Genomic DNA, 11,628 nt, shown 5'->3' on the forward strand with positions numbered 1-11,628 from the left:
AGTCCAATTTTAGTCGGCGAAAATATAGAGCAATTTTAGTCACCTAAATTAATAATTTATTTATTTATAATTATTAAATTAATAATTTATTTCATCAATGTTTTCCTTCAGCATACATTTAAACTTGAACACAGAAAGTATAACACACCTATTTGTAACTAGTTTAGCACGCAAGACACACATTTAACAACTGTGTCATTATTAAACTTTGTTTCAAGGAAAAATGTCAAAATGACAATATTATGCCATCTTAAAGCTTAAAAATGTGTTTAATAAATAAAAAAGATTTCCCCTTAGCAATTAGTAATTGGGAGACCTATTATTGTGTATATCTCAAAACTCAGTACTCTGTGGTGCAAAATATTACAATTAACATTGTTGATATAAATATTTAATATACGTTTGACATCTAGCTCTTCATCACGGCTGACGTCAGTCGTTTGCGTGTTCCAGTGTTAGAACGTGTGCTAAATTGCTAATATAGCCGTCATCTTACTTCATGTGTAGATGTATATTGATTATGAAACAAAATGTATGTTCATAGCTGCTGGCTCTCTGCCCTAACGTGGTTCTAGACAGATTTCTGTGAAGTCGACTGAACGCCCAAGCAGTTATTTTGGACCTTTCCCTACTTTGCATTTCACTTTAGCGTTTAGCACGCTTAGCGACCCCTCATTGGCCTCCATGGTGAAAACGCTACTTGTTAGTGGGGTAGTTTATTTGCAAAGGTGGGTAGTAACGAGTTCTGTTTACTCCGTTACATTTACTTGTGTTAGTTTTGGGAAATGTTGTACTTCTAGGAGTGTTTTAAATTACTATACGTTTTACTTTTATTTGAGTAGATTTGTGAAGAAGAAACTGTACTCTTACTCCGCTACATTAGGCTACATTGAACCCGTTACTTTAATCCCCTCCGCGTACTTAGGTCTCTCTCTCTCTCTCTCTCGCTCTCGCTCTCTTATTTTGTCACAGACGCGTGACTGTGTTTCACCAATCAAACGTAGCCGTATGGCCGTATAGCCCTGCAGTCTCGGCACGTGATCATATTCAACTTCAGCTGTGGGAAAGAGTTGTTTTCGGATGAAACGGATAGAAAATGTCACGCATCAATGCCGACTATGCAGACACAGAAGAGGAGATTCTTTAGGATTTTTTTTTTTTTTTTGCATGTTTTGTCACATACACACACAGACTGAAACACACACACACAGACACACACCCCCACACGCACGCACACACACACGCACGCAGGCGCACACACACACAGTTTATAAGAGTTCATGGGCTACTTTGTTGTTCTGCCTGCGGAGCCTGTTAAAAAAGAAAAGTACAGGGGCTGAAATTGTGTGCTACTTGTGCTTTATTTATTTTATTCATACTATTATTATTTTATTTTTTATTAAAGTACTTCAATTTACCTTAAGATTATTTTAAGCTATTCTTTAATTAAATGTAATTCATTTTATTGATTGGATGGACTTTAATTTGCCTGAAGATGATTATTTTGTATTTTTGTCTGATTGAATGGATTTTTAACAAAATAAAAATAAATGTTGCTACAGTTACTCAGTACTTGAGTAGTTTTTTCACCAAGTACTTTCTTACTTTTACTCAAGTAATTATTTGTTTGACTGCTTTTTACTTCTACTACACAGCTCCTTGTTGCTGCTGTGGATGGACTTAGTCCATACTGCCGCGGCGCAAGTTATCTTAGCGCTGAGCATTCAAGCAGCCGTGAAAGAAATGACTTCCAGGAGTACGCAACACTTTTTTTTTTAACCAGTTCAGCTCTGGTTAGTGTGACCTGCCCACAGTAGCATGCTGCTGATTGGTTAACGTGGTAAATAGCCCTTTAAAAATAACGCAGCTTTGACAATGTCGAAATTACGTTTTTTTGAGATCGCGATTTCGATCTCAAAATAATAAATCGTTCAGCCCTCAACTTCAGTGAGTCTATTTCTGCTCCCGCAATCTGACTGCGACACAGACTGTGTGAACGCCTCTCATGCACTGAATTTAAAGCGAATGAGTGGAACTGCTTTCATTGGCCAAAACGTTAGTCAACGGTGTTTAATCCCGCAACAGCGCAAACGCACCTTTCTACCTGCGCCCAACTACCAAAAAAAAAAAAAACCCACCCATCTGCACAGTAAAACTGCACTTTGTGCTTGACTTACGTTGGACACGAAAATGGGGTGCAACCAGTAAAACTTCTGAACACACTTATATTATATTGACCTTTTACTGGTAACACAAAAGATGAAAAAAGAGAGGGGCAATACGTGGCTTTTTGGGGCATACCTAATGTTGTGACCAATGAGCATATACTCGATGACCTTTGACGCCTTTCCATTGCAGTGTTTCATGTCCAGATGGGGCTTGGCTATAAATACATCATGCATTAAATGTGTGACTTTAGTGGTGCTGCAGTTGAGGACTTCTAAAGACATTTCCCCAACAAGTGCTCACTTACTGTTAGCAGAATGTCTTCCGAAGCAATCTGAAGCTCTCCCGCGGCTTCACATTCAAACGACCGGGCTCCTCAATTTTCTGACCTGTGATTTAAATTTGTACCATCTTTGCTGAAGCTATGACATTTTTGTTGCATAAAATGTTCTTGTCATGCAGCGCTCAACACCTTTCTCCCCATGCCGTTCCATTCCAGTAATTACAATTGTCATTTTCATTTTCCCTCTCAGTGGCTCTGTTATTGAGTTCTTCTTTCACTCGCTCTCTGCTGCTTTTAGCAATGGAAGAGCTGGATGGAGATGAGGTGAGAGTATCCTCCAGAGGGCGCCTCGCTGAGAGAGACATTGTACAGGTAATCATCACCCTTTCATTGAAGATTTTAACAGTAACACAGAAGTGAATAGTGAAAGAAGGCTTCAATTAGCCTCTAAATAGGTTACCTTCTTCCACTTTTACGTCACTCATCTGCATTCGATGAACCTTTCATACACGCCAGAAGGAAGTGGAAGGCGGTCTCCAAGTGCCCACTCCACAGCAGCTAACCTTATATCATCCGCAAGAAGTGAGCTTCTTGCAGTTCCTTTTAAATGTACTTTGCGCTTGTCGATCTCGATGTAGACCACGTGCCTCTCTCTGCCCTGAAATTATAGGAAATGAGGGGCGCAGCTTTAATTAGTTGGCAAATAAGCCGGCTGTGTTCCCTCTATACAGTGGCGCAAAAGCCCCCTTTCACATGCGGCAGTCTAGGAAAATACCAAAAGAAAGAGAGCTCCACCCATGCACACAATTAGACTGTGCTTTGCGCTAGACTTGCGCTGGGTACGGATATAGGTTCCCTTATTTCAAAAAGTTGTCTGTGATTTAAAAATTTAGGCCATAATAGTAGCCTAATGGCTGATGACAATTATATGCTGATTTGCTGTGGACATAATGTTCACTACAATTTTATTACTTGGCATCGTATGTGAAGAATCAAAATATCCGTAACTGTTATGAGCCAATGCAGTTGACTAGTGCTCCGCTACCTTGTATGACAATCAAATACACTAATTTCCAAAGCTGGGCATTCCCCCTTATGTGACGGACCGGTCGGTCTGTCCGCCCATGACGGACGCCCATTTTGTAGGCGATAAATGAAAGACGGGAAACTTAAAAAAAATACATGGACAAAGCATAGTCGGAAGCCCATTTTTTCCCGTCAATGTACTAGTCTATCATCTATTTTCGTGGTGAGTTTTCAAGGCGAGATGAGGATTCCGTTCCCGTCGGCCACGGCCGAGGCTTTTTGACAGCTTCTGGGTCTTGAAAGGAGACGAACTTGGTACGGCCGTGGTGAGGCTTCCATGCCACGGTGAGTCTTTTGTTTAAAAAATCGCTCAGTGGGCCCGGGGGACCGGACAAAAAGGCGGATAGACGGACGGCGGAAGGGTACCCCAGCTACAGACATAAGGCGATAAACGGACTGCAAAATTTGAGTAAAATGCCCAGCTCTGCTAATTTCATTACAGCCCAATGCAAATGTAATCTAAAAGATAACATTTCTTGAAATGGGGGGAAAAAAATCACAAACCGTGTTTTTTTTAAAGGGACCCTGACATGACCCTTATTACTGTATCAAAACACTTTGTCACAAAATTCCACCTTGTTGTAGAATTACAGGCTCCAATAGTGAGGTCTCCTGTTAGCCTTGCTAAAAAAAAAGCGGATTTTGGCGGGTGCGGCCAAGGCTTGCCTGATTCCACATTCTTCTTTTTACAAAATGAGTTGGTCATGGCCAAGGCTGGTCTGTTCCACGCGCTTGCTTACACGCTGAGTCGTTCATGTCAGTACTTGTATTTGCAAAGAAGCAACTAATTTCTCTCATTTCAAGGATGGGAAAGTGACATTGATAATGCTGAATTACAAATAGCATTCGTTCATAAGTGTAAAGAATTGCGCAACACGTTTTACTTACTCACATGCTTTGAGCTAGCATCGATGTTACATCAACCAGGCTGTTAGCTGCGAAGCTAACGACTTCACGAAGGTCACAATATACAATATATCACATACTGGATCATATCGCACAAGGAAATTACTCCAAAAATAGACTTACTTGGACAGGGTTACTTAATGTTCTAGAGAGAGTTGGTATTGATCACGGGGTAAGTGATAGATGTCTTGCTAATCCACATCTGTATTGTCACAAATTGCTGAAATTCATCAGTAAAGTTTTTGCCACAAAGTAACACACGTTTTCAGAGTTGTTTGGGCATATTTGATGCATAAATAAACTCCAACAAAAAGCCTTACTGTGGCTCAGATGTAGGGAGAAGAAAAGGTTATTGTTGTCCTTGTTTGTACACTCTGGTACAGAGCAGTTCCTATGAGTTTTTCTGGCTAGCATATTGTCCTGCTGTATCTACATGGTTTGTCGATGAGAGCGGAGTTATTGACGTATAAAACCGAAAACGATGGGGTTATTGTCGTATAAAAGCAAGCTGCTTAAACAGGCAATTTGATAGTGCTGTTTGAGCTATGTTGATACAAAGGGAATACAAGGGATACAAGGGGACTTAGTCAGGCTGGGGGAATGCATATTTATGATCAAAAACCTCAATAAAAAGAGAATTTCATGTCAGGGCCCTTTAATAATAAAACAAAATCAGTAATCAGTAACAAACTCAAACTCTGCTGATACAAGTCCATCAAAGCAAAATTCAACCCAAACATATTTTTTCAAGAATATGTTCTATGCAGGCCCACTAGTCGAAACACGGCATTCTGTTTAATATTATGTGTAAACAAATCTCTTAAATAAGGCCATTGATGGGGACGACAGGAAGTAAAAGTAAAAAGTAATCAGAAAAAAATATGCTCAAGATACAGATACATGAAAAATCTACTCAAAAGGGAAATCAACCCAAACATATTTTTTTCAAGAATATGTTCCCAGCAGGCCCAGTTGTTGAAACACGGCATTCTGGTCAATATTGTTTGTGGAATATGAGTTAAGCAGCAAAATCCGCCCCTTTTTAGCCATCTCAGGGGGCGGCCATTTTGTCACGTCTGTCGACTGAAAATGACATCGAAGTTGCTCAGGGCTCAGATAACGACCAACCATGACTCAGCTTCAAAAAAAACAGGGGAGTGAAGGACCAGGCTGTTAAAGCAAGCAAGCAGCCGAGTGAAAGTTTAGTCGGACTCGCCGACGTTTGGCCGTTTAAAATTAGAGACGGAGCGGCCTAAAATGCCCAACTCTGGTTATAAAATTACCGGGTCTGTACATTGATTAAATGCCAGCTTATTAACTGCCTGATTTCTCCTCTCAGGCTGTATTGATATTGCCGTCATGTTTCAGCATTAGCGCCCTTCCACGCTGCTGTATGCTCGCTGTATGTTTTACAACTACAATCCAACCAATCGATCATTCCACTTTCACTGCAGCCTACTTGTTCTTGTTCCAAATTGTTGTTTATTTTGCATGGCAGCAACGCGGACTTTCCCACGCACCATAAGTCACATAGTTCTCATTAGAAGAACAGTCATGTGGTCAGTGTTTTCCTACATGGCACCAGCGGGGAGTATTTTGTTTACAGGAACAAGAAAACATTGTAGGTTTGGTCGGAAAATAGGTTGATAGAAAGTAGATGTTGCCTTGTGCCTTTTTAGTGAGCCAGTCCAACCTGGTTACACTGGATATATACCGGTAACCTTAAATCCACTTTCAAAACACATGACCATCTGTTGGTGAGTGTTTACATACAGTATGGAACCGCTTTAGTTGTACCCATACGTTCCATGTTCCAGCATACATCGAGTCTTAATTCACCAGCATTGTTCCATCCACTTCACTTTCTCTTACTTGCACTTTCATAATGAACAAAAGACTGTGCTAGATCTATCAAACAGCTTCAATTTGAACTGGAGATGTTCTTTGAATATCAACCGGAAAATGGGCTTTTACTTGTATAGCACTTTTCTACCGACAAAGTACTCAACACACCTTTAAAACTAGTACCATAATTCAGAAGTTATGAAATGCTTACATACATTGAGTAGTTTACCTCATCTTCATTACATTCCGTAACTAAATTACTCATTAAAATTGAGGAAAACATACTTGTGATTTTGAGCACTAATATGACTATCAAGTAATAATTATCATTCAACATTAAACAATATGGGTAAATTGGTGAATGGACTTATACTCACCATTGAAAGCTGTTTAACAGACTTCTCATTCAGCATCAGTAGAAACTGGGGGAGTATCAGTATCTTGCTTAAGGACACAACCACATGGTCACAAGGGCTTATGATTCAACCCACAACGTTTGGGTTGGGAGTCGACCAATCTACCACCTGAGCCATGTGGCGCTGATAGGTTGCATGATAACGCATGTCCATATTGCAGTAAATGTAACCAGAAGTGAGGTAAACATTACTCAATCTATGTAAGTATTTTATAGCTTTTTAATGAAGGTGTACCCTTGACTCAATTAATGTGGCTGCAATAAATATGGGGTACATTCTGTTTTTTTTTTTTTAATTTAATTTTATTTCTTATTTTATTTTACAGTGTACATTCGTAGAGTAGATTCAAGATTTTTTTTTTTGTAGGTGTAGTGTAGGTACATTTCACTCATTTTTTCTAGTTAACTCTTGTTACTGATAGTGTAGGTATAAGTTACCCATTATTTTATAATTCCTTTACTGCCTAAAACAATAAGGTACATCTTACATGATTTTCATCGGTTATATGTACCACTCTCCAAAATCGTTTTTTACAGTTGTTAGGTTCTGGATAGATCTTAATTTCATCAATACTAACGTAATGAATTCCCATGTTCATTTAATAGACTGTTTGTCACTTAATCGCAATTTAGTATGTGCAACCATAAAAGGCAAGAATGAGCCATAAATTAACCAGCTTTACGTTTTTCATGAGATTTTTAAGCACCACTGTACTCTGTAAATCAGGTATTGGTAGTAGAATTCTTGCCTGGGACTGATTCCCCGTTTACCCACCATCAACCATGCTGTTCTATTTTTGGCTCAGAGCAGAGGAGTAAAAATCAATAATTAATAAATAATATAGTATATCGGGTTCAACAGAGCTGGGCATTCCGCCTATGTGACGGACCGGTCTGCCTGCTTTCAGAATCCGTTGGAATTACATTGTTACTACAAACAGTTCATTTGTTACGGTGATATGAAAAACATGTCATCTTCGTCACTTCGTCACGGCTTCCCCACATAAAAAAAAAAGTCAGCTACCATAATGTATGTGCTATCGACAGAAAGCTACACTTCTCTAATTTTCCAATTCATTTGAATTACGCTGCTAGCTTAAATGGTTCATGAGTTACGGTGATTTGAAAAACGTGTGTTTTCTCTGGAAGGTGCTAAAAGGAGACTCATTTAGTCCGGCCGCGGTGAGGCTGTGAGTCTTTCGTTTCAAATATCGCCCAGCGATTAAAGTTTTAATTTTTATCCTAAAATTGTCTTACCTTAACTGGAATCTTGCGGTGCATTTTAGCCAAAGGTACAATCCAAGTGGATGAATGCACTTTTAAACCCTTGTTGGTGTTTTTTTGTTGTTTGTTTGTTTTTCTTTTGCTTTTCTCAAAGATGGTAGTCAGAAATGGTTAGCTCTTTAAAATGATAGTCGGACCGGCTTATAGACGAGTACTATTTGGTCTGGCCGGACAAAATGGTGGATAAACCCTCGGCTGTAGGCGTTTTTTTGTAAAATGCCCAGCTCTGTAGTTCAATGACTTCATAAAAAAGGCTCCAGAGGTCAGTGGGAACGTACATGAAGAATTCATAAGCTTTGGATAAATGATATACTTTTTTCCATGTTATATTTACATTTTTGTTGTATAAACTTTAAAGATTGGGGAGAAATGTCACGCACAGGTGAGATGTCCTTGAATTGGCGTCTCTTTTCACTTAATTTGGCCTATTAGTCAAAGAGACAAGCAGATGCAGCAGCACTGTTTCATCATAATTAGTCCAAACGAGTAATTGAACTTGGTGAACATGTTTTTGTTATCTGCCACGCCAGTTTGTGCCATTCCGAGACTACGTGGACAGATCTGGAAACCAAGTCCTCAGTATGGCGCGGCTGGCTAAGGACGTCCTCGCCGAGATCCCCGACCAACTGTTGTCCTTCATGAAGAGTCGAGGAATTGAACCGCGACCAGGCATCTCTTCCTCGCCGCTTCCGTAACCGCGCCAAGTGATCTTGCTCGTCTCCACCTCCCTCCACCCCAAATTCTGTGCTCCTTTTTGACTCATCTCCACATCTAACAGTGAATTCATTGGCTCTCAGAAGTCAACAAAAGCATCATCTCTTCTCACCAGTCAAGTTACATCGCAGCAAAGCACAGAGCACACCAAGTCCTCGCTTCGCTTGCAAATGTGTACTTCAAAGGTAAAATCAACAACAACTTTGCATTGTATTGATTCCTCATCATAAATCAGATTCTAGACAAAATAAAAGCGATGATATTGCGGTGATGGTCTTGGCAAAAGCACTTAGTTCTGCTTACGTCCACTAGAGGGCATATTTCTCTGGTTTTTCTATAAGATAATGTTGCAATATATTCATTTGCCTGTGTTTGGTCCTCAATTGATTCATTTCTTTAATCTCTTGATTTTTTTTTGTGGGCGGGTAGAGATTGTAAATTCTAATTTTACAATATTGAATACTCGCTTTTATTAATATCCACTTTAATGACTCAAATAGAATTAGTAAATTGTTGCCTGACATGTACGAAGAGCCAGTTGTATCTTCTTTCTTACCAATAAAGACTTTAACACACACACACACACACACACACGCAATTCATTTTGCCACACCCACCCATCTTTTCACTGCGTGAAGTGATGCTGGGTGCAGATTTGCCCTCCCGCTGTTAGAGAAATGCCAGTCTCCCTCGCTGGCTGCCCTGCAGAGAGGAGGAAGCGGCGGAGGAGGAGGGAGTGAAGAAATGAAAAGTGAGGCAGGTGCAAGAGAGCGAGGAAGGAAGCGTGGAGCCAAGTGCGAAGGACAAAAGGAAGATCCAGAGACTTTAACTTGATGGCCGAAATGTAGATGGGGGATGTCGGGTGATGTAAATAAGAGATGACAATGAGGTTCACAAAAGACACAGCTTTCTCTTTCTGGTGGGCACTGTATGCATTATTGTGGAGGAGACACTCCCTGATGGACAAATGCACATTCTTTGAAAAGCAATAGATTTGACTGCGAGTGTAGGATTGCCCTATGCATGCTCCCTGCGCCCCCTACTGTTTATCCCCTGTCATTACTTGACTGGGTGTTAGAAACTGAACTGTGAATAAAGGTCGCCCTCTAGTGACTATCGTTTGTACTGACAACTATCTGTATTATGCATGAAAACCACGATGATCATCATACACAATAGGTATGATAGTAATCATGATGAAATGACTTAATAATACCGTCTAATTCATCCACCAAGTGTATTTTTTTCATATGTATTTTTCAGCGTGAAGATGGTGGCTTAACAGGTTGCTGTAAACATTTGTGCAAGTATATGGATAAATTTTCTGACCTTGTATTCTGATAATATAAAAAATAATGTTGTCCTCGAGTCCCTTGCATGTTGGGGAATAAATGTTTAAATGCTCGAATTAGTCTGATCACTGCTACGCAATAGATTAGTTATATACGCTGAGCGGCCACAGCTTTAGGTACACGTTTACAGAGCTCCCGTACAACGGCTGTTAAAAAAATAAAATAAAAACACAATTATCATGATGCTCGGTTTTCTATATGTTTATTATTGTGGTGCAATAGTGTAGAACTGCACTGAGAGAATGCTAATATTTTGGTTAGTGGTTACAATACCCCAGCTGGGCCCAATATTAGAAACAGTGGAAGTGTACTTAAAACCCTTTGCAATTCCACCTGGCATTTTTACCTGAACGCTTAAAAAAGTGCACCCAAAGTCAATTTGAAGCTGTACTTGAACCCTTTGGAGTATCAGCATAGTCTGGGTCTCTTTTTGAATATAACACTTTGAATTTTTCTCCTCAACTGTCAGAATCTGTTAAAGTGCTACTGGCACTGAATTTGGCACGTTGCAATCGGAAAGGGTTTTAATGTTGTGGATTTTGGTGTGTCTAAATAATTTGATTTTACTCGTCGATCACGTATTGTGTGCATTGTCTTTCAGAGACCAAGCAAATCTGTTATTCGGATAATTTGTCATACAGTATACTGTAATATATTAAAAACTCAGCAAGACACTCGATCATCTCATCATTGGCTTATGCATGTATAGAAATGTCCATATACAGCCTTCGGAATTACTGTACAGAAAATAAGGTTTTAATTCATCATGTGACTTTGAAAAATAAAATAAAAACTGGTTTCATACTACGCGCTTGGTAGCAATAGAGCAAATTTTTTTATTCTGTGAAATGCTGTGTCTATATTGTATTTTGGTGTAATAAACGTTTGAACTGCTAAGCTGGTCAAACACAAAGTGGTAAATGTCAACGTTTTTGATCAAATGAATGCTGAAGATGGGCTGTGCACTGAATTATGACTTTCGTGGTTTTATGCTGGGACCAGCAAACTTGTTTTCAAAACAAGTGGTTACTCCGTAGTTATGGTTTCTCTCGGGGGCCATTTGAATGTACAAACGTCGAGCGTGCAACGGTACACCAAAAATTTCACACCTTTGTTTTCAGGTCACATTTCGGTTCACTTTGCATGCAAGGAGAAAACAAAATGCAAAACAAACTATATTAGATACTAAATATATCTTTCAGGACCAAGAACAGAATTAATGACATTTAAAAGGAAACATCAAAAATCATTGAATTATTTCTTTTAGGAAAGTGCAACATCAGATGTTTGTCCTCATTTTAGGGAATCGAAGATGCAGACAAGTGCAATAGTTAACAGCTCGATTAGTGTAAAAAAATTGTTATAAAAGAAAAAGACCAAAGGCATTTGTTATAGCTTTAGCTACTGTATATTTGAAGAGCTTGAAGGGGAAGTCAACGCAAACAAGAATATGTTCTATGCAAGCCCATTAGTTGAAACAGGGCATTCTGATAAATATTGCGTTTGTGGAATAAGTGTTTATCCACTTGTTTTTAGCCATCTCCGGGGGCGGCCATTTTGTCTTCTGTCGACTGGAA

General features: G+C 39.4%; 1 protein-coding gene and 1 long non-coding RNA gene across 4 annotated transcripts in view; one reads left to right on the forward strand and one right to left on the reverse strand.

The window, feature by feature from the left end:
• Window positions 1–10,856, forward strand: part of cpne9 (copine family member IX) — a 108,855-nt gene extending 97,999 nt beyond the window's left edge. For all 3 annotated transcript variants that reach the window (XM_086050673.1, XM_086050685.1, XM_086050676.1), the window contains 2 exons: window positions 2,748–2,821; window positions 8,516–10,856. In XM_086050673.1, the coding sequence (XP_085906799.1) occupies window positions 2,748–2,821; window positions 8,516–8,680 (239 nt within the window). In that variant the 3' untranslated portion in view covers window positions 8,681–10,856. The remainder of the gene's footprint in view (window positions 1–2,747; window positions 2,822–8,515) is intronic.
• Window positions 1,870–2,797, reverse strand: LOC147152682 (uncharacterized). Its single transcript, XR_015089449.1, has 3 exons — window positions 2,639–2,797; window positions 2,474–2,555; window positions 1,870–2,383 (listed from the first exon to the last, which is right to left on the reverse strand). It is a non-coding gene; the product is annotated as an uncharacterized LOC147152682 (long non-coding RNA).
• Window positions 10,857–11,628: the final 772 nt, after the last annotated feature.

The sequence above is a fragment of the Filicampus tigris genome, chromosome 1, assembly GCF_054856515.1.
Source record: "Filicampus tigris isolate MCC_2025a chromosome 1, RoL_Ftig_1.0, whole genome shotgun sequence".
In the NCBI taxonomy this organism is placed as follows: domain Eukaryota; kingdom Metazoa; phylum Chordata; class Actinopteri; order Syngnathiformes; family Syngnathidae; genus Filicampus; species Filicampus tigris.